Raw genomic sequence first — 20,788 nt, forward strand, 5'->3', positions numbered from 1 at the left:
TTCCTGCAGAACAATGTGTGTTCGATAAATGTATAGGCTATGATTTTTCTGCTACAGACTACCTAGAAAAAGGTATAGTCAAGGTCGTCGATAATGTTCTTGGTGACATTCGAACCGAACTTAAAAATACTGTATTTACAAAGACAGCAGACCGCAAGTAACAGCATAAGGGGGAATAACGTATGGCATTGCTGCCACCTAGTGACCAACTTGCAACTTGACACTGAAAGCAAGAGAAGCAAAACTTGCATTTATAATTATCCTAATACATTTAGAGGCTTGATAAACACAACATAAAGACCACAGTCTGGATTTCCGATGGTGATGATAGTATAGGACACTAAGACAGGCAAGCTACCATCACAGTACATAATAAAACGCATACAGGTACATATAAAGAGGGAGTTGAGCACGTATTAACAAAAGAGAAGTCTTCAGGCTTTATGAAATGTTCAGTACTGCCTTCTCTTTGCTCCTCCTGCAGATCAGTACTTCTCGGAAAAAAAAAAAAAAACATTTCCTGAGGGCCGAAGAGTTCTTCATTAATATGTGTTCATCTCTGCATGAGTTGTCTCGCTCTTCTTTTTCTCTGGCTCCCCATACTTCTTCCATTCTTTCAGCTAGAGAGAGCAGTCACAATAGACAGCGCAGAGGAGAAAAGATTTTGGACATCAGGACCACCCACTGATGGACTTTTAATGGATATTTGGCAACATCACTAAATCTTAAGCTGCTTTAAGATGATGAACACCCTCGAACAAGAAGATCACTATAAATCTAGTATGGTACTAGGAATGATTGGGAAAGTCATTTCGAAAATGAATAGAAAAAAAAACCTAATCTCAAACCTTAATGTAGATTCACTCTAAGAATTTTTCAGTGCAAGAACTCTTTGAAGGACACACGTCACCACCATATTCTTCGGAAAATACAGGCCACCATTGTCTCCAGGCCACCATGTGATTTTGACTAATATATACACCTGTTCAATCTCCAAGGCTAAGTGTTGTTGGTCCAGGTTTCAAAATACGCATCTTTTAAATAAGTCTGTGACATCTTTTTCCTTTATTATCTTTTCTGATGTCAGCAATAGGCTTGACTCCCACTTTTACTTCCATTTAAAAATGGCTACTACTCTCTAGCCAAACCTCAGGATTTCTCCTTGGCTTGCTGCTGTAGTGGAGACTCAGCAGCAAGCACTGCAAATGCCCAATCACAGCTTCTTGGGCAGAACTTGTTAAAATACATTGCTACATGCTTTTCTGCTTTATTTTGAAAATTGGGTAGGGGGAAGCAGAATATGGTACAATATAGAAAAGGACTGTTAAAAGATAGCAAAAAAAAGCTTCTTAAAATATAGGCTATCTAGTGGTTACTGGAAACAAAGACACAGACTCTTGTTTTTCTTCAAGTGAGTTTAAGAAATAGTGCAGTTCATCTGTATTCTAAACCTCCTTGTCACACAAATCTACATCTTCTAGCAGCTGGGAAGAACAAAGACAGAAGAAAGTGGAGTAGTGAATGGAAAGGAATAATATTCTCAGGGCATAAGAAGAAATTACTCACAAACTAAGCATAATATTTTTTTTTTGTAAAGGAACCTTTCCTAATACAGATTTCCACAAGACAAGAGTGAGTGTTCAAACAGCCATGTCTGAATTCCTTTTCACGCAAAATATAATTAAGAAATAATTTTAAAGAACTTGCCAATGACCAAAGTAGCATTTTCAAGTTATACATCCTTACAATACCTGCAAAAAAATACACAAAGCACAATATATTCAAAGAGAAACTGTTAAGAAAACCCACTTTCTTCACAATAATCAATGCTTAGCTTTCCCTTTGTTAGGTCCGGTTTTTGAATTGACAGAGAAAGAGGCAAACACCATCGATATTTTGTGCCTTTTAATAATAAGAGAAAGATAATAAGTATTACCAGCTAGCTGGGGTCCGGGCTTTCCCACGCAGGGGTCATACCACGGACCCCGACTGTTTTGGTCGTCCCTCTTTTACACTGTTTTTACCCCAAAAATGTTCCCCCTCCCGTTTTCCTGTTCTGCTTTCATGTTAATGTTATCTGTATTTTATTGCTGACTGGGACATCTGTATAAGCAACCCCTCCATGCAGAACATCCTGACTTGCCATATATCAGGAGACCTTGTAGATAGGCAACCCCTCCATGCAGAGCCACCTGTCTTGCCAATTATCAAGAGTCCTTGCAATTAGAGACTAAGTATTGACTAGTTTATTAGTACACTCTACATTAACTATTTCGTCCCTACACCTTAACTGTTACATAAATTGAATTGCCTCATATTTTCAGCTTTATTCTTTGCTCCAATTTCATTGGTGCATTTTTGTGTTGTAAGTTTTTTTATGTAATATATTAGGTGGATCTTGAGCAATAGTAATATGATCACTTTTTCTAGGCTATGCCCTGCTAGCTGTTCATTGTAAATATTCCTGTATCAGTGATGCACTTACTTACATTCTTTTTAAGACATGGTAAGGAAGAGCAGTATGTTACTATGCAGTGAAATAGCATTATTACACATACCTTACTAGACGCAGTAGCTTCTAGGGCAAAGCTGAGGTGGCCATTTTGGTGCAACTGATATTTGTGAAATCTAATTTAAAATGAGCTTTTTAATGTTTTGAGATTTTGATTCCAGACCCAACCAGGACCCAAGACCTACGCAGTTAATTCAGCTCTTAATCTCTTCTTTACTGAGTTGGGCATGACCATCTACCAGAACGTACTCCCAGACATTGTACAGGGTTTAGCATCTCCACATAGGCAGCTTTAGAGACTCAGTGCATCGCTACTAGGTATTTTAGAATACAGCAAATACAGAAAACAATTTGGTGCTAAGCAGTGAACTCTCAATGCAGAATCCATTATTTTATTTCTGATAATGATTTCTATTCTGTATTGGGAAAATAATTTTCATAAAATCATTGCCTTAGGGTAAGACACTGATGACTCTTAAAATGGCCTGATTATCTCTGCTTAGATATTCTTATTAAGCAGTATTTGAACATTCTATAAATGTCCTGTAACCCACTTGCTTTAGTTTGTTTCCTTAGCTCTTTATGAGTTTAAGTAATTAATGTATGTTAAAAAAGTCTTACTTTGTTCTCTGTCTGAACAATAATTATATAAAATGGAGGGTTGCTAGATGAAAATTAGAACACTGGCGCACACACACACAAACATTTTCTTCCTCATACTACAGCAAAGGAGCAAACTATTTATATTTATCTGCAGTGGTCAATATATATAACTGGTGTCTTACTCACAGGAAAGGTATGCTTGCATTAAAGCTAATAGGTAACTATGCTTTTCTGCAGAGTTTAGCATCACTTAGTAGAAGAATAGGATTGCTTATACTTTTCAATTCACAAGTGACCTACTTACTTTTGAAATAAAGCTGTTTTCAAGTCTTAATTGGCATGTTAAATTTTATAAAAAATTATTTATAAAACAACTGCCTTTTCTAATGTATTGATTTGCCAGAAAAGAATTTGGTAGACATTTTGCATGTGGGAAATGCCAGCAGCAGCAATTCAAAGGTTTGCAATCAAGTACACGTCGTATAAAAAAAAAGAGAAGCTTTGCAAAAGTTTTATCCTAGACAAAAGAAAATTTTTGATGGAAGTTTCTTCTCTGTCATGCTGATTTTTATAACCACTGCAATATTTTTCATCGCCTCATGCTGATTTTTTTTGTGATCCTCTTCAACTTTTCTCTTTTTTAATTTATCTTAACATCATTACATGATATATTTCTCCTTACTCTACTTCCTTACTTTCATTCATTTTCCCATCTCATCTGCTAAAGTGATTAATATGAGGATGTTAATTAACAGAACATTTAATGCTGACATTTAAAGCATCAACATTGTGTTTTAGGATATATGTTCTCCTGACCTGGAGAAATTCTCATGACCTGGCCTCATAGTGTCAAGCTGCCTATAGATAAAGAATGATGTCTCATTTTCCACTCTAGCTTTGCAACCATTTTAACTTTTTGCTTTAAATGGAACATTAGACATAGGCTATGTATATATATATATGTATATATATATACATATATATGTGTGTGTATTAGTTTAATAATAATAATAATATTATATAATATAGTAATAATAATATTAGTTTAACAATAGGGAGTTAAGATCGGTATAACGACATACAAGGAACTTTTATTAAATTATTATTTCAGAATATAAATTTGGAATGCTAAGTATTAAGACTAAACAAAGCACTTGTTAATATAATAGATATGATGACTTGGACTTAATGGTAACTTAAATCTACCCATACTTGAATATCTCTGTTTTCATAGAACCATCGATGGTAGTCCTAAAAAGAAAGCTATTCAAAAAAGTGAACTTTTTTAAAAAATGAATGATATCAAATACTGAATTTATGTCTATAATCTTCAGTCCTTTAGATACTAGATGATGCAGATTTAAAATTAAAGATATAACTTTTTTCTATCTTGACAATTTATCTGCTTAGGACCGTAAGTTTTCATGGGACTTCAAAGTCTTCTTGAAACAAGATACTGGTAAGAAATAATTGAGAGAGTAAAGGATACTCTATGTAGCTATGTCAATCAATCTTGGGTAAATATTTTTTGACAAGGCTTTAAAATTAAGATAGTCCATGCCAGAGAGTATGCAAAGTTTAGTGATGCTACTACTTATAAAATATGAGGCGGCAAGCAAAAGGGGACAACATATGTAGTATCTACAATAATGGAACAGAATAAGACTCTAGGAGGAAAAACTATTTAAAAACCACATGCACAGTTTCTGTGGAAGCACCAAAGGCATGTTCCTTACCTGAACACTCATCAAAAAAATGCCATAGCAGAAACTACACACTCGCTAATCCATTGCATCTCTGGAAAGCATTCAACAGCTTCAAAAAGGAATTTATCAATTTTCGTTTGCTGCAATATTGCAGATGAGGCTGTCATTACTTTTGTGTACTTTGATTAGGACATTTTAAGCCTTCTTTTTTTTTTTCCCTTTCTCACGTAGAGAGAAAGGCCATGCCACATTTGAGCGGGAACTGAAGTTCACGGGGGTCAATGATAGGAACGATGCCCTCTTTCCCGCCCAAGGACATCATTCGCAGGAATTCCCGCCACAGTCTCGCAAAGCATCACAGCGTGCCCCAGAGGAACAGAGCCGAGCTGCTCGCCTTTCCAGTAGGCAAACCCACAGGCTCGCCTGCCCTGACCGTGCAGTTTGAGCGCTGCTGAAAGGCGTATTCATCGTGCCCCAGGTCATCGTGGCTCGCCTGCCACGGTCATCGGCGGCAACTCCCGGACACCGGCGCCGCCGAGACCACCGCGGCGCCCAGTAGGGGCCTTCCTACCACCCCGCCCCGGCGTGGTCGGGGCTCGCCGCTCGCCTTGGCTCCTCCCTTCGCCGCTCAACTGCGGCGGTGGTGGCGGCGCTTCCGCCCGGTGGGATCGACATGGCGGCGGCCGCTGCCTTCTCCTCTTCCTGCGTGCTCCGTCCTGGCTTGGTGCCGCTCAGGAGATGGCGAGTCCTCTCGCACCCAGCGCCCGGGGCTGTCTACAGCACCAGCAGCTCCCCGCGCAGCGCCGCCAGGTAGGCAACAGCGCTCCAGGCGTCTTCATCTGCCTTCCTTCCTTCCTTCCGCCTCTGTGACAAGTAGCATCCTCAGAAAGGGCGAGCCAGGCGCACGGGGCCACGCAGCCTCACGCCGCAGCCGTTTTAACGGTCGCGCTGGAGGCCCGCGAGCGCGTGAGGCGGCCGCAGCCGTTAACGATCGGCGTTGGACGCCCGCGAGCTGTGAGGTGGCCGCAGGCGTTAACGGTCGTGCTGGACCCCCGCGAGCGCGTGAGGCGGCCGCAGCCGTTAACGATCGGCGTTGGACGCCCGCGAGCTGTGAGGCGGCCGCAGGCGTTAACGGTCGCGCTGGACCCCCGCGAGCGCGTGAGGCGGCTGCAGCCGTTAACGGTCGCGCTGGACCCCCGCGAGCGCGTGAGGCGGCCTCAGCCATTAACGGTCGTGCTGGATGCCCGCGAGTTGTGAGGTCGCCGCAGCCGTTAACGGTCGCGCTGGACCCCCGCGGGCGTGTGAGATGGCCACGCGCGCAGCCTCTTAACAGTCGCACCGGTAGCGCGCGAGGCGCCCCCCACTGCCGCGCGTGCCGGGGCTGTTTAACGGTCGCACTGGACGCCGCGAGCGCGTGAGGCGGCCGTGCGCCGCAGCCGTTTAACGGTCGCGCTGGACGCTCGCGCACCCCCTCGACGGCTGAGCCGAGTCCCTCGAAAACGGAGCCGCCCTGGCTCTGTGCGGCACCGTGCCTGGCGGCTAAGGTCCTGCGAGGGCGGATTGCGAGATGTTGCTGCAGGGGGGATTTCAGTGGTAAACTGAAGTCAGGGAACCCTTGCAATTAGGACTCGCACCCATAATCCCTCGAGGTAAATCTAGTTTTAAAATGTGTGTGCACTTGGTAGTTAAGAGACCTTTTGGGTTGTTTTTTTACTGTAAATACCTGCATGTTGACATTTTCGGTGTCTAGGTTTTACTTGTGCTGATAGGTTGTGAATGCATCTTTTCAACTTTGCTAAATAATTTTACTTTGTATACAAAGAGAAGTGCAATGGTGACTGCCCATTGCATTGCACCTCTCTGTCCCCAGAGAGGCAGGTAGTGTGGAACACGAGTGCTGCTTTGTTCTTCAGCACCAATATGAAAAAATAAAAAGTGTGGACCCTGCATGTCTCACGTAGCACTGCAGGGAGCTGCCACTGTTCGTAGAAAAATGGATCTCTGGGGGAGTGAGATGCAATCTAGCATAGCCACCCTTCATTTCATTTAACATGCTGGTTGGGTGGATCTCTGATGTTGAGGTTGCAGCATGGTGACTCCAAACACTTGTCTGGATGTGGAAGGAAGGGTTTCGCCTCTTACTGGTCAGTTCTTTGATTTATCATGCAACTGAGTCCTAAGAGATCACCTTGTGTAGCAGACCACACTGCTTACACTAAAAGCATTGTAGTTGCTTTATATTTTCAAACACAGAAAGCATGGTACACAGCTCTGTGATAATTCAACTGTGTGTGATGCCACATGGGTATTCTTTATGTTCCAGTGGTCTGCATGGCAGAGGATTTGGTTTTGCTGGGGGTTTTTTTTGGTACAAACATCTGGATTTCTGAAACTGTGAGATTACTTCTGTTCTTAGCTGCCATTTACTGTTTTTCCAGTTCTGCAAAATGTATATGCTCCTATAATAATGATTTGACAGAGGTTTTCATTGGAAAGTATAGTATGTAGAAGACTGAGAAGATCTCTGTGTGATACATTGTATGATCTTGGGTTTATAGTGAATATATGTATCTTAAAGAGCAGATCACATCTTTCTTTCTGTAATGTCCTGCTGGTCACTGGCTGCAGTAAAAATAAAGATGTGGTATGTGAATCTGTTATCAGTTTGCGTGGGCTTCAGTGGTGCATGTTTTTCTTTTCTGTCTGTCTGCAGAATTCTGTCTTATCACAAAAGCTTTGTAATGCAGAGCCCTTTTAAGAAGGGGCTGGCGATTTCCTCATAAATAATAATCTAAATTATGATTTCAAACCACTAGAATTATGCTGGTGTGTCACCATCTGATGCAGACAGTCCTAATTTAAGAATGTCTAGTTCTGCTTCTGTTGGAGCAAGGAGCCTGCATGGGTGAGTGGGATAATAAGTGGGGCATAGTAATGCTCACAGACTCTTTCATTACCCCTGGTCAAGTTTGCCATGTAGATAATGTTCAAAGTAGTTACTTAATTTTTACTGCAATGGCTTGACTAGCACACTGGTGTTTTATTGTTTGGGGTACTTCTTGAATACTATTTCCTTTGAAGAAGTAAAACTAGCTAGATTCTATCCCTAGCAAGCCTCAACGTATCATGATATTTGCTGTTATTATACTTGATAGTTTTGAAGTTTTCTTTCCCTGAAGAGATTGTATACAGTATTTTTGTAATCTATAACTAAAAAAATACTTTAGTGAAACTAAGGAAAATGAAAACATATTGTAAGTTATATATTTAAAGCATGACTTTTTGGCTGCCAGAGTTAATTTTGTAACCAGGCAGTTGAGTGAGATAAGAGTTTTGAAGGCCAGTGTAATAAATGTGATATTTGCTGAATTTACAGCAAAGTGTTCTTCTTGTATTTATTTTGCTTATGAAAATTTTGGAGATGATTCGCGGAAAGAAAAAATGACACTTGCAGTCAGAAACTCTCAGTTTTTCAAGATATCCAATACTCTGTTGATTTTTTTGGTTTACTTTTTTAGCTTAAGTGTTACATGTGTGCACACACACACACACAGTCCAATACATCTCTAGTATTAGAAGGCGAACAGGTTATATATGTTTCAAATAGCAGGTATATATGTGTATGCAGCTGTCCTATCTTTTCCTGAAACATTCACAGCATGGTTTGTATCACATTTGGAGGTACACTCAAAACTTCAAGGGTCATTGTATAAATTCAGACAATTTTTTAAATCTGGTATGAATAGACAGTGACTTTGTGGTAGAAAACTGGTTCATAACGGCAAATATACTTAATAAAAATGAAATACTGGATAAATGACTTATTTTATATTTAAGGTGATGTTAGTGCATCTCTTCTGACATTTATGAGAAAGGTTGCTGGAGTCACAAAGAAGAGAGAACAATCTTGAAAGGAGAATTAGAACCATCTTCTTGTAGATTGTCAATTGACAAAGTTTTCCTGCCTTTTATTGTTAGTATTTGTATCCAGGATGAGGTCCTTCTACTAGCTACTGGTATTCTAACAAGTTTCTTTTAGGAATTTGGTAGGTTTTACCTAGAGGATTCATTTGGTGTTTTAGCTGCAGTTAAAATGAGTAGCCTTATTTTGATTTTGTTTTTCCAAAAGTGGTGGTGACAGCTACAGTATAATCTTACTGAAGGCAAGCACTTTACCGGTGAACTAAGCTGTTGAGAGAATGGTGTTGAGTTATATTTATCAGGAGACAAGGCAGCACGCTTACACTTCGTGGTTTCTTCTTCGTCCTCCAGGCTAGCAGAGGAAGTAAGTTCTTCTCATCATATAGCGTTTAACAATGACAGGGCAGTGTTTGGTTGAGTTATAAATGCATGGTAGAACATGAAGAATTTTTTATATATGAAAAGTCTGAACATAAAAGTTCCTGAACACATCTGATGTCAGCTGGATTTTAGTTACTTTTATCATGTGTTGAATTATTAACTATTTTTTATGTTTGTCTGTGCTGACATACAGACATACGTGTTGGCATACTGAGATATTCACCATCAGTTATTTTACTCTAGTTGTGTAGTTTCTTAAAGCAGGGTTTTTGTTTGTTTGTTTTGATGATCAGCTTTTTCTGAACAAAAGTACAAGTGCCAGACTTGCTCATTTCCCATAATATGGTGCAGAAAGAGTAAAGCTTCTCAGACCTGCAGTCTTTCCTTTTTTTTCTAAGTTGCTTAGAACTATGTTCATCAGATGTTAAATTGTTAACAAATGTTAAACACTGGTGCTAAATGTATGCCTGAATACATAAAAATTATGTGCTTCAAGTGCACATATTTGTCAAGGGAACCGAAATGTTTTTATACATGTTTTATAAATGTTTTTATGCACTTATTTTCTTCTATGTGCTTGATCTAACCTCAAATCATTTTGATCTTCTATAGTTTGTGTGCCCAAATTATCAACTGCACTGAAATGTTTTTATGCAGTAGATAGGCTAACCAAGTTATTACTGTTGAAGGACAACAAGCTTCTATTATAGTAGCTAAGAAAATTTTGTCTTTTTTGTGTGTGTGTTTTTTTTTTTAATCTACAAGTATTTCTATTTTTGTTTTGCTCAGAGAGGTATTTCATTGGAACTAAAACTACACTTTCAAATGAAAGATAATGCATGTTTCCAAAGTATACTGTTGTACACTTGTCCTAGAATTCTAGGTAAATAGATCCTAGAATCCTAGATTAAAAACTACTAGAAGTGATACTAATGATTGAAAATAGTAAGTATTGCAGTCTTCATAGAGAGAAATAGCATATTCCCAAGTGTATGAATATGCCATTAATTCTGATAATTAAATCTAATAAAACTTTCGTATGAAGCATGCTGTTTGGCCTTGCAATAATGATGATTAACAGAGACAATCTATTTTAAATATTAAAATATTTGTTTTATCTTAAGGTTTTTTTGTATCAGTTTTAGCAGGTTTGAGATTTCAGTTTGTTTACTGAGCTGTGTATTGCTAGATGTGAATTCAGAGTGTGCTTTTTAATTGCATTTAATAAAATGGACTGGCAGAATGATTAAGTTATGAATTGTTGCTAATCATGGAATGTCTGAGTCTGAAATAGAAAAACTAATAATTTTTAAAATTCAAGTAATATATTGTTTTAATTAGTGTTTATCTTTGGTCTTAGATGCCTAAAAGCCTAGGTGCTTGCTCAGCTAGGGTGAAAGTTCTACTTGTTGCTTAGGCATCAAGATGATCTTCAACGAAAGCCGAAAAGGACAATGTATTTGCTTTATATGTGAAGATGACATAAACTTTCAAATCAAACGGAAAACTGCAAGGAAAAGTATGCAAAAATTAAAAACACTTGGAGGCAAATAATGGTTCATGTAGCAGCAGTCTTTCCAGTTTGGTTCCAATTAGAATGTTTTTCAATTTGTAGTTCGCTTAGTGGATTTGAGGGATGTTTTTAATAGCTTGGGACTACTGTGGCAGTTGGAACATTTGGTTTCTGATCCATTATAAAAATTGTTATGCTCTGTTCTCTAAAGATTTGTGTTAATTACATTTTACTGAGATGTAATCCAGCAGTGGTTGAGCCCGTGCAGCTTGACTCAGGTGTATGATGATCAGTTATGAGTGTATTTTGAACGGAGAAAGTTTTCCTTCCCTTTCCAAATGTTAAAATTTACTGAAAGATTAGCAGAGAACCAAGTCATAAGATCTACTGTTCTGCCTTTCTTTTAAGGAACCAATATCCTTCATTTCCTAGGTTTTCAATCTATAATTCTGCAAGATGCGAAGGTCACCTTTTTCTTTGGTCTGCAGTTCATGGTCAGTGCCCAAAGCAAAAGGCTGAATCCTTTTATGAAAAACATTCTTTCATTTCTACTTGTCTACAGTGGAATCTCCTTGAGCCATTTTCATAAACATCTACCATAAACTTGCATACTCTTTTTAGTCTTCCTCCCTAGTACCTTTATTTTTAGTCTCTGGAATATGAAAATAGGAAATAAGAAAAACAGAGCCCATGCCTGAATTAGTCTTTTCTCTCTTTAATGTCTTCAAAGTGCCTCTGTAGCATTCAGCCTTTTTGTTGAATGCCAAGAGGATAGCTTGTTTGAAGTAGGGCCATCTTATACCTTCTTCCAAAGGTATAATTGCACTTATTTTCTTCTATGTGCTTGATCTAACCTCAAATCATTTTGATCTTCTATAGTTTGTGTGCCCAAATTATCAATTGTGCAGATTAGTCTTGACTTGAAATCTTTCTGCTTCCAGTCCAGGGCTTTGTCTGTTGTTTAGTTTGTTAAGCAGTCATTTTCCACTCTTAAACTAATTTCTGCTAAAATTCAACAGCAATTTCATAGCTACTCTCCTGCTGTACTTGGGAAAGAAAACTTCCAGAAACTCTTTAAAGAGAATGGTGGAAATAATGATGTTAAGGAGATCATTAAAATGCACTAGTTCTTAAAAAAGACCATGTCTTTAGACTGCTGAAAATATCTAAGGCATTTTAGTGGCATCGAAGGCAGCTCACATCGCAAATGGCAGTGGCCTTGGAAACTTTTTGCGTTTACAGTTGACTTTTGCCTGTGCTTATAAAAATTACTGGATATTGCCATCAGAAAGATTCCAGTGCTATATAGTAATATCACACTGTATCCTGGCTATGATATATTATTAGAATGCATTTTATCTTAGCTTGAAAGGTATTGTGCTTAATTTGCATTTTAGTGCAAATAGATAAAAATAAATACAGATAAGTAGCAATAAATAATGAAATATTTCTGCCTTTGTTTTTATAGCACTGTATTTCTGTTCCCTTGCTTTGGGTTCTCCTGCTCCTTAGATAACTGAGATTGAATGTGAATGGGTGAGTAAGGTCAGATTAGATAAGGGCAGGTCAATGATCAGTAGAATCAATTGATGAAATTCTGTGTTTAAATTTTAAGGAAGAAGTATGCACTTCAAATCTATTGCCAAAGAATAGGAGAAAGAATCCTCTGGCAATGCATTTAGAGTGAAAATATCACAAAAATGTGATTGGGCTTTCGTATGAAATGAAGCCAGCTTTTAGTACCAGAATGTTTTCAAATTCTTCTATCTTCAAATATATGTATCACTGCTAAACAGGTGAGCATTATTATTTCATATAATGAGTACATGGAGAAAAGTGTCCTGTGCCAAAGGTGTGTAGAGCCAAAACATTAATAATGAAGATTAGAGAGAGCTATATGAAAATGTTCATATACAGAGCAAGTCTATAGAGGTAAAAAATAAAACCATATCTGTAGTCTTTTTAAAAATAGTATTTCAACAATATGGAAGTTTGTATTAAGATGTATCAAAACTGGTGTAGAATGAGAAGATACCAAATATTTATATTTGTTTGTGCTCAGTATGCTTGTAATACTTTGTTGCTTTACTGAAGAACAATCATGTAATTTTCTTTCTTTTTTTATTCTTTCTTTTCCTTTTTAATACTAGGCACTTTCTTTGTGTTTTTCCCAGTCTGTTCCATGTTGGTGTAATCATAAGTCACCTTTTTTTAGTGTCATTATAAGTCATCTTTTCTAAACTCTGTTGGTCATGAATGGTAGTCATATTGGATTAATTTATTCAATTCAAAGCAGGAGCTGCAATCGGTGTGTGTATGTAAAGCTGTTCATCTCAAAGAAGGAAGTGAAGTGCTTTTGCAGAGGGGAAGCTTTCTCACAATTGAGCTTACCTCATAGTGAGAAAGGCACAGTAGTAAGTTGAGAGTCTTTCGTCAGGAACCAATGAACCATAAACTTATTTTTCCTTATGATGCTGAACAGTTGTGCTCAGTAGAAGAAGAATGAACTTTTTTGGTCTGTTGTGGTTGTTCTGCTTCTAGGGAGTTGGCATTATTTCACTTATTTCACTGCTTTTTTTGTTTGTTTGTTTTCTTGGAGTAGAAACATCTATTTCAGTCAAGCAACACCATTAACATGTATTGTGTTAAGATTTTTTGTTTTTTTGAGATGAGAAGTGGTGAGATGGGGAAGGAAATAGTGTAGGAAAAAAGCTTCAGCTGTGGTGGATTATGTCACACATGCAGTGTACAAAGTGCGAAGCACTTAACTTTTACAGCGAGCAGACAGGCAGGAAGATGGAGAAGACTCCAGAGACTGGGAGAACAAGGTAAGACAAAGCTGGCACATGGGCAATCTGAATGCAGTAGAAATTAGCCAAGTTCTGTTTCAGGAGAGCTGCACTTGATCTTGGAGCTGTTAGCTGGTAGACTGAGCACAAGAAGTTGATTAAAGAAACCAGTAAAGTTCTTAAATTTGTAAATTTGGTGAATGTCTTTGTCACAGAATTATTATTTGCGAGAGTAGTGTTAATAAGATTAAGTGAAGAATTCAACTTTCGTTGAATTCGTTGTCAGTCATTCTGCTAAGTGCTGTTAAGATATGTCACACAGTATGCTTTATAGTAATAGCAATAAACTTCATATGAAACTACATTTTGATGTTGTCATTTCTTGAAGATTGTGTGTTTATTAGAGGGAGTGAACATTACTGAAAGTTAGAGATACAATTATGTCTGGTGCAGAAAGATGTGTTTTCATATATCTTGCCATTTTCTACCAAGGGTTATCTGTTAGAATGCTGATGGTATTATTTTCAGTTAAATAAAATGCACACTGGTTTTTCTGCTCTATCAGGCAGATGTAGCAGTTAAGTTTGGATGACTTTATATATATATATATATATATATATATATATATATATAATGTAAGACCATAGATGGCCTCCTTCTGCCCTTAGCTTTTTTTTTTTTTTTTTTTTTTTGGTCATCCAAATCTGCTGGAAAGGAGTGAAGTTTCACAAATCTTTGAAACAGGCAAAATGCATCTTGCTCTTCTGTGCTGCTTAAAGTGATGGCGTGGAATCATCTCGATCACTTTGCTTCAGATGAGGTCAATACAGAATTTCTTACTGTGTGACTTTTTTGTTTCGTGTTGGTGGACATATGGGTTGGTCTCTCTCCATTTTCCCCCATCTGTGGCTGTGTTGATGATCACAGCAACAACAGAGTGGGTCTGAGGTCTTCACTAACCATTCGTGGAACAAGAGACCTCCTTCACTCTTCCTCTGCTTTTCTACACAGGCAAGGTGATGGTGGTGGACGCCCCGCCTGAGAGGATGTTTGCCTGCCATAGTGCTGTTCAGAGCGGAGGACAAGATTTCTGGAAGGACAAGGGGACAGAAAGTCAAAAGCAGAACCAGGGGTTTTTGTGGGAAGGGAAGGGATGATGGAAACTGCTTAGTTATTTATCATTCACTTATCTCAGATAGGTCCCGAGAAAAATAAGAAATATTATCAGATAGGTTTGTATAAAAGATTACTGTGAATAATCTCATGCCAAAAAAATTCTTGGAGGGAATTTGAGAAGGGAGGGAGTAAAAATTTCTTACAATGCAAAATCTTAAATGTATAAGAATGTTTTCATGTTCTGTTTCTGATCACATAGGAATGCATAGATGTTCACCAAAACCAGGTTGACTGCATATATTGGGAAGATGGGGTGTGGCAGGAGAGCTTCTCTTTTGTATGTACTCATGGCACTTTCATGTTCCTCAAATCAGAGAGGGGGGTTCTTTTCTTTGCCCAAATGGGTTTGTACTGTGTTCACATCTTTCAAATAGTACTTGAAATACTATCAGATTTACTGATCAAAGCGTTTGAAAATTTTTGACACACTAGATCACACAGTTAAGTGTTTTGTTTATGGTATTTTAGATCTAAATGTTGTGTATCTTTTTGTCTTTATAGTGATGAAGCAACCATTATCTCAGGGACAAAGCTTGCTAAACAAGTCTTGAAAGAAGTTCAAAGGGATGTAGAATCATGGATATCCTTTGGAAACAAGAGACCTCATCTCACTGTCATATTAGTAGGAGACAATCCAGCTAGTCATATCTATGTCAGGAATAAGATAAAAGCAGCTGCAGCTGTAGGTATGTATTACATAATTAAAAGTGTTTCCATGTTAAGCACAATATCATTTTATTATTAAAAAAGTAGAAACAATGGAGAGATTGTTTGTATCTTCGTTTTGCTTTGCACTGTTTTCTTCCTTGCTGTTCCTGAGGAGCATAAAATGAAAAAGTTCCACTGTTGTGCAAAAAGTTTTTCTCATGACATAGAAATGGTAATTTTAAGCTTTGATTTTGTACCTTAAAATGTTGGCAAACAGTTTCATCTTTAGCCTTAGAAACTGGAAGTTAAAAGGAAACACTGTAGAAGGTATTTTGACAGTTAAGTATCTAGGCTGAGTGAAAGGCTGGGTGAATAAAGGTAATTGGAGGGAAATTATATGAGCTTTTAGTTATTAATAGTCTTTGCAATCAATGATGATTTTCAAATGTGAAACGTATGCTTAGGAGCTTACCTTCGCAACACCCATTACACACATTTCTGTGGATTCTTTTTTCCACTTACAACTATAATAACCATACTAATACCCTGGCACAGAATATAAATGAATCACTCTTACAGAAAGAAAAAATAAGAGTGTATTTCTGCATAGTCTGAATAATAAACTCTTCATGTATATATGCAGTATTTTATGGCATTTGTCCTGTTGGATGCTGTCTGTCCACATTAAAGCCAGACAGACAATCCAAAACCAAGGTGTCACAGCTCTGGATACAAAGGCCAGATTTTCAGGCATAATAAAATCAAATGACAAATGTAAATAACTGATTAGGCAGAGTAAGGCTCAGTCAGTACAGCATCTTATGTCCTCTTGAAAGAGTGTCCTAGCTTAAATAGGAAATTTGAATTTTGTTGCTGTCAGTGGAACTGCAGTCTTGTCTAGTGACTTGAAAAATTATCTCTTCTAGTAACAATTTCGTACTTGTAGGATAAGTGTTGAAGTCTTTATATGCACTGGCAGTATTGCTGGTCTAGCTTGATCTGATTCTCAAGAGCATATTTGTAGAAAAGTTATCATATGCCTTACTTTCCAAACATTTGTGAATTCTAATGCTACTTAATCAAACTATTATTTTTTTTCCTGTATGTTTCACTGTAAGATGGTAGATGACACCAAAGCATAGTGTTAAAGGCTTGTCAGTGACCGTGGAATTTTCTTATTTAAGGCAGTTGTTGAATATCTGATACATTTTTGGAGAAAAAGACTAGCGCATCTGAGATAAGTAATTTGATACTAATATTGGTGTCTTCTGTTTTCGTTAATTATCAGGCATTTCTAGTGAGCTCATACTGAGACCCAAAGACATTTCTCAGGAGGAACTTTTAGATATGACAGTTAAACTCAACAAGGATTCAACAGTTAGTGGTTTATTAGTTCAACTACCTCTCCCAGGTAGGTGCTGTCTCTTATCCTGCTCTTCAAATATGGCCAATATAAGGAGGAAGTTTTTGGCAAAACTTTTGATTGCGAGTGTATTTTAGTTACATGAGGCGCTCTTAACAGCACTTACACTTAACAGCACTTATAATTAAAGATGAATCAATGAAATGATACGTTTCTATTGCATACTAGCTCACAGTTCTTATTAAACAAAAAGTAAGTATTGGGATTCAACAACCCTGCCTTTTTGGGAAAAAAAAAATCAGTGAAAACACTGCTTTCCTTTTTTTAGCCACTTCATCCAGTTTGCTACTCTATTTTTTTTTTTTTTGGTATGTTTCACTGGTTGGCCTTATTTATCAAGACCTTTTGTTGTATCTTCATTCACTATAGCATGTTATGTGTGCTATCTAGCAGATGATGTCCCTGCTGTTCTCATCGTGGTTCCAGTTTTCCTCCTTAAACATCTGTTGGTATTTTCTGTGTGTTTTCTATTGCTCGAGGTGAGCTCTGTGCTAACGTCCTAAAAGCCTTTACCATATTCGTGCTTATTTACCCCTCGCCTTCTGCAGTGTGTACTAAAAACAAACCAGTTTGACCTTTTATAAACCACTTCTAGCAATAGGTAAAAGGATAGTATTTTGGCACTGATTAAGCTTAAAACTCTACATCCAAATCTGTCTATTGAGTTAAACCACATAAGCTTTCTAGCAAAGGTGGACCTAACTTACTAGATTCTTTGTAATAAATTGACTGGCATGCTGGGTTTCACCTATCTCTTCATTTCCAATTGTTGTCAGCTATCATGTATTTAGACTGTGAGCTCCGACAGGCAAGAACTGTCATTGGCATATGAAGGCATGACTTCTAGCATTAGCTGGAAATGCAGGGTTTATTGTTCTAGGAATGATGATTAAGAAGTAGAAGGTTTGTTTTTCATCAGCTTTTCATTTCCTCTCTTACTTATAGTCTTATTCTTTGTTTTTAGACAGTTTTCACTATGTTTATTTCCTACTCGAAAAAGATGTGAGTAAATGGGACAGATACTGACTGTTAAGGAAAGGAAGGCTGTTTTGTTCCTATTGCTAATAAATTCAGGATTTGCGGGTTGAAAGTTTTGCACTTTGTAGTATTTAAATATTATCTCCAAATTTGCTGTGCACTGAAGCAAGCTGGCCACAAGATGGAAGCATAATGCAGGTAAGAAGCACAAAGTTTTGGGAGTTGCCTAAACATACTTGGTTGTTTAGTTTGAAGGAACTTCCAGTAAAAATAGATGAATTGTTTTTTTAATTATTTTTCACCATTTTTAAGTACTCCAGAAAATATTTACCACTGGCAGCCTAGGGATGGAAATTGCACTCTTAGCATAGGAAACAAGCTTGTCCTCTGGACGCTCCATTCACTCTTATGTTACCGATATAAATGGGAGATGTGATATGGCACTTTACTTACTTAGGCTGATGTTCTGCAAACTTGTTCAATACTGTTTGAAGAAATGCTACCTTGCTGATGGTTTTTGTTTGTTTCAGATGGCTATCAGTTCATTGCACTCTTCCCCTTGAGTCTTCTGCTTTCGTTATGCACAGTAATATATAATTTGACAATGGATGTAAGCCTTGAAACTTGGTGAATTTAAAGCGTGGTGAATTTAACATTTCAACAAAACAATTTGAAGATAATTGTAGATTTGTCAATTCAGATGTCTAATGCCAGTACACTTGAATCATTAAAGCTCTGATATAACTGGTTAAACATCTCTCTCAAGAAGTACAGTACTCACAGTAACTACATTAAGAGTAATTAGTCTTTCTTTAACTTGTAAAACTTGCCAGTTTGAGACCTGGCTGTTGCCTACCTTCAGAAAACATTTTCCATAGTTAAATGAACAGCAGAACTGCTTCAGTATTACATGACTGTATAGATATTGGTTAAGGCTAAAAATTGAACCATTTTTAAAAATCAAGATGTTCTTTCTATAATGAAGGCCAGATATAACTCTGCTTTTTTTTTTAGTTAATAATAATATTTTTTCTCTCACCAGAAATACCATGTTCTCTCAAAGTAACTTTTGCAGATGTGATTGTAGAAGACTGTGTTAGCTCTTTTCCCAAAATCAGTTTAACTTGCATTGTGATGGTAGGAGACAAAGCCTAGAAGCTGTAGACATTAGATCAGTAATGGCTGCTTGTGTTTGTTTTCTGTTTTTTATTGTTTTGTTTTGGAATGGTGTTGGTTTTGGGGAGAGCCTTAAACAACACACAGGTGTGGCTTTTGACTTAACATCAGGTTAAAAATAGAAGCAGAAAATAACTTTGTTCTTTCTCACTTTCATGAGTTGGAAGAACTTAACTTTAAGGTTTATTATCTCTGCCTGAGGAAGACTTATTTTCTGTGCACCTTCTGAGTGCATTAGTTATGATGTGGTAATGATTTTGTGGGCATTTTCCTGTATCTTCTAAAATTGCTTGGGGTATGGCTATAAATGCTATGTATTTCTCTGAGATAGAATGCTAAAAACTCAACTTTTTCCTGCAAGTGTGCAGCCATGAAGTATGGAAGAACTGCGTAAGAATAAAATGCCTCCACACTGTAAAAGACTGCGCTAACTGAAATGGAGCCTGATTTGGTGCAACTGGATATATGACTATAGCAGAGTCACAGTACAGCTTTTCAAAAGGGTTTCCAGGGAGCCCACTGCTCTTACTGAGCTGCTGCTTCCTCACTCTGTATTTCTTGATTTGGGTTGTATATTTTACTTCCTAGGACTGTATCTCTTTGCTCCATGTTTTTATTATCATCGCTGTACCCTTTTGAAAATGCACCTTTATTTTTAGCTTATCTACATTTAATGCAGCTGTTTGGTAAATAAGGATATGGCCAGGTAAGCCATAATCAGCATCTTCTTGCAAGTTGGATTAATAATTAAAAGTGTAGATAAGGAGAGAAACTTGAGGTGAAGAGTAGCTTGGGATGATTCTAGGTGTGTATGTATGATAACCTGTAGAAAGAAGGTTAAGTGGGTGAATTATGTTCTGCAAGACTGACAGTAATATACTTAAAAGGTGATTTTTTTTCATCACAAAAAAATATATGATCTGTAGTCATATGCAAACAAAACCAGAGAAAGAGATTTCTGAAGAGAAATAAAATATACATTTGATGTAATAATGATTTATACAAGTGGTACAGTTTTGTGGCATCTTTGTCTTTCTCGCCCAGGTTAGGGTTTTATGAGATAACTGATTAAGGACGAGGAGAGAGGAGCGTTCACCCTCACTGCTTTACGTGAATTTTTTCCACTCAGAAGTGTTTTGCAGGATTTTAGAAAAGGGCATATATCAGTGAAAAGAACCCAAGAACAGGCAAGCTAAGCAGCTGGGGTTCTTTTCACTGGTATTCTCTTTTGTTTATACATGAGCATATCTTATATTTCTGCCTCTGAGAAGCTGAACAGGAATGAGGAGGTCTTTGTCAGAGGAAAGTTTTGTCATATCTCAGGCTCAAAGAAAAGCATGGCAGCGAAGTTTGGTTTGCTGAAAAACTGTTTTGGGCAAGATTGGCCTGCTTCCTTTTGCAAAAATTGTTTACTAGGCTACTTTAAGTGTCTTTATTCTCGCCTGTAGAGTTACAGTTACAGCATTTTTTCCTTCAATCTAGTTTAGACTTGTTTGATTTTTTGAAATAAAGACTCTTTCATCAATTGTGATTTCCACAGGCCCTTTGCATAGTGATTCAAAAGGAAACTTTTTCCCTTTAGAAAATGGAAAGTTAAATTCTAGTAATGCCTGTTTGGCACAATGCAGTTGAACACCAATTTTATACTTTTTAACCCTTTAACAAGGTACCCTTTAACAAGAATTTAGCACATTTTAAATTTTCTAATATAAATTCTTTAACTATCTAGTTCCCTTTTTTATGTAAAATCCCACAGTACATAGAAAGAGCAAGCTAATTACTAAATTTAAATCTCATATATATGTCAGTTTAAAACTTGTTTACGGAGAATGTCTGAATTTCGTTCTGAACACTCATTTTGCTTTATTTGGCTTTTTTAAGTGGAGTGTCTCTTCACAGCACAATTTTATACTTAGTTTTGTAACTTGTCTTAGCTAATGATTATATTGTTTCATAATGAAT

At 37.4% G+C, this 20,788-nt stretch overlaps 1 protein-coding gene across 2 annotated transcripts in view; it reads left to right on the top strand.

Moving 5' to 3' along the window:
* Positions 1–5,453: 5,453 nt before the first annotated feature.
* LOC104565064 (methylenetetrahydrofolate dehydrogenase (NADP+ dependent) 2 like) overlaps positions 5,454–20,788 on the top strand; it is a 45,004-nt gene continuing 29,669 nt past the window's right edge. For both annotated transcript variants that reach the window (XM_088521967.1, XM_088521968.1), the window contains exons 1-3: positions 5,454–5,631; positions 15,103–15,287; positions 16,538–16,660. In XM_088521967.1, coding sequence (XP_088378093.1) covers positions 5,495–5,631; positions 15,103–15,287; positions 16,538–16,660 — 445 coding nt within the window. In that variant the 5' untranslated portion in view covers positions 5,454–5,494. The remainder of the gene's footprint in view (positions 5,632–15,102; positions 15,288–16,537; positions 16,661–20,788) is intronic.

This window comes from Tinamus guttatus, unplaced genomic scaffold, assembly GCF_059628265.1.
Source record: "Tinamus guttatus ecotype Peru unplaced genomic scaffold, ASM5962826v1 Tinamus_guttatus_pri_ptg000140l, whole genome shotgun sequence".
Taxonomy (NCBI): Eukaryota; Metazoa; Chordata; class Aves; order Tinamiformes; family Tinamidae; genus Tinamus; species Tinamus guttatus.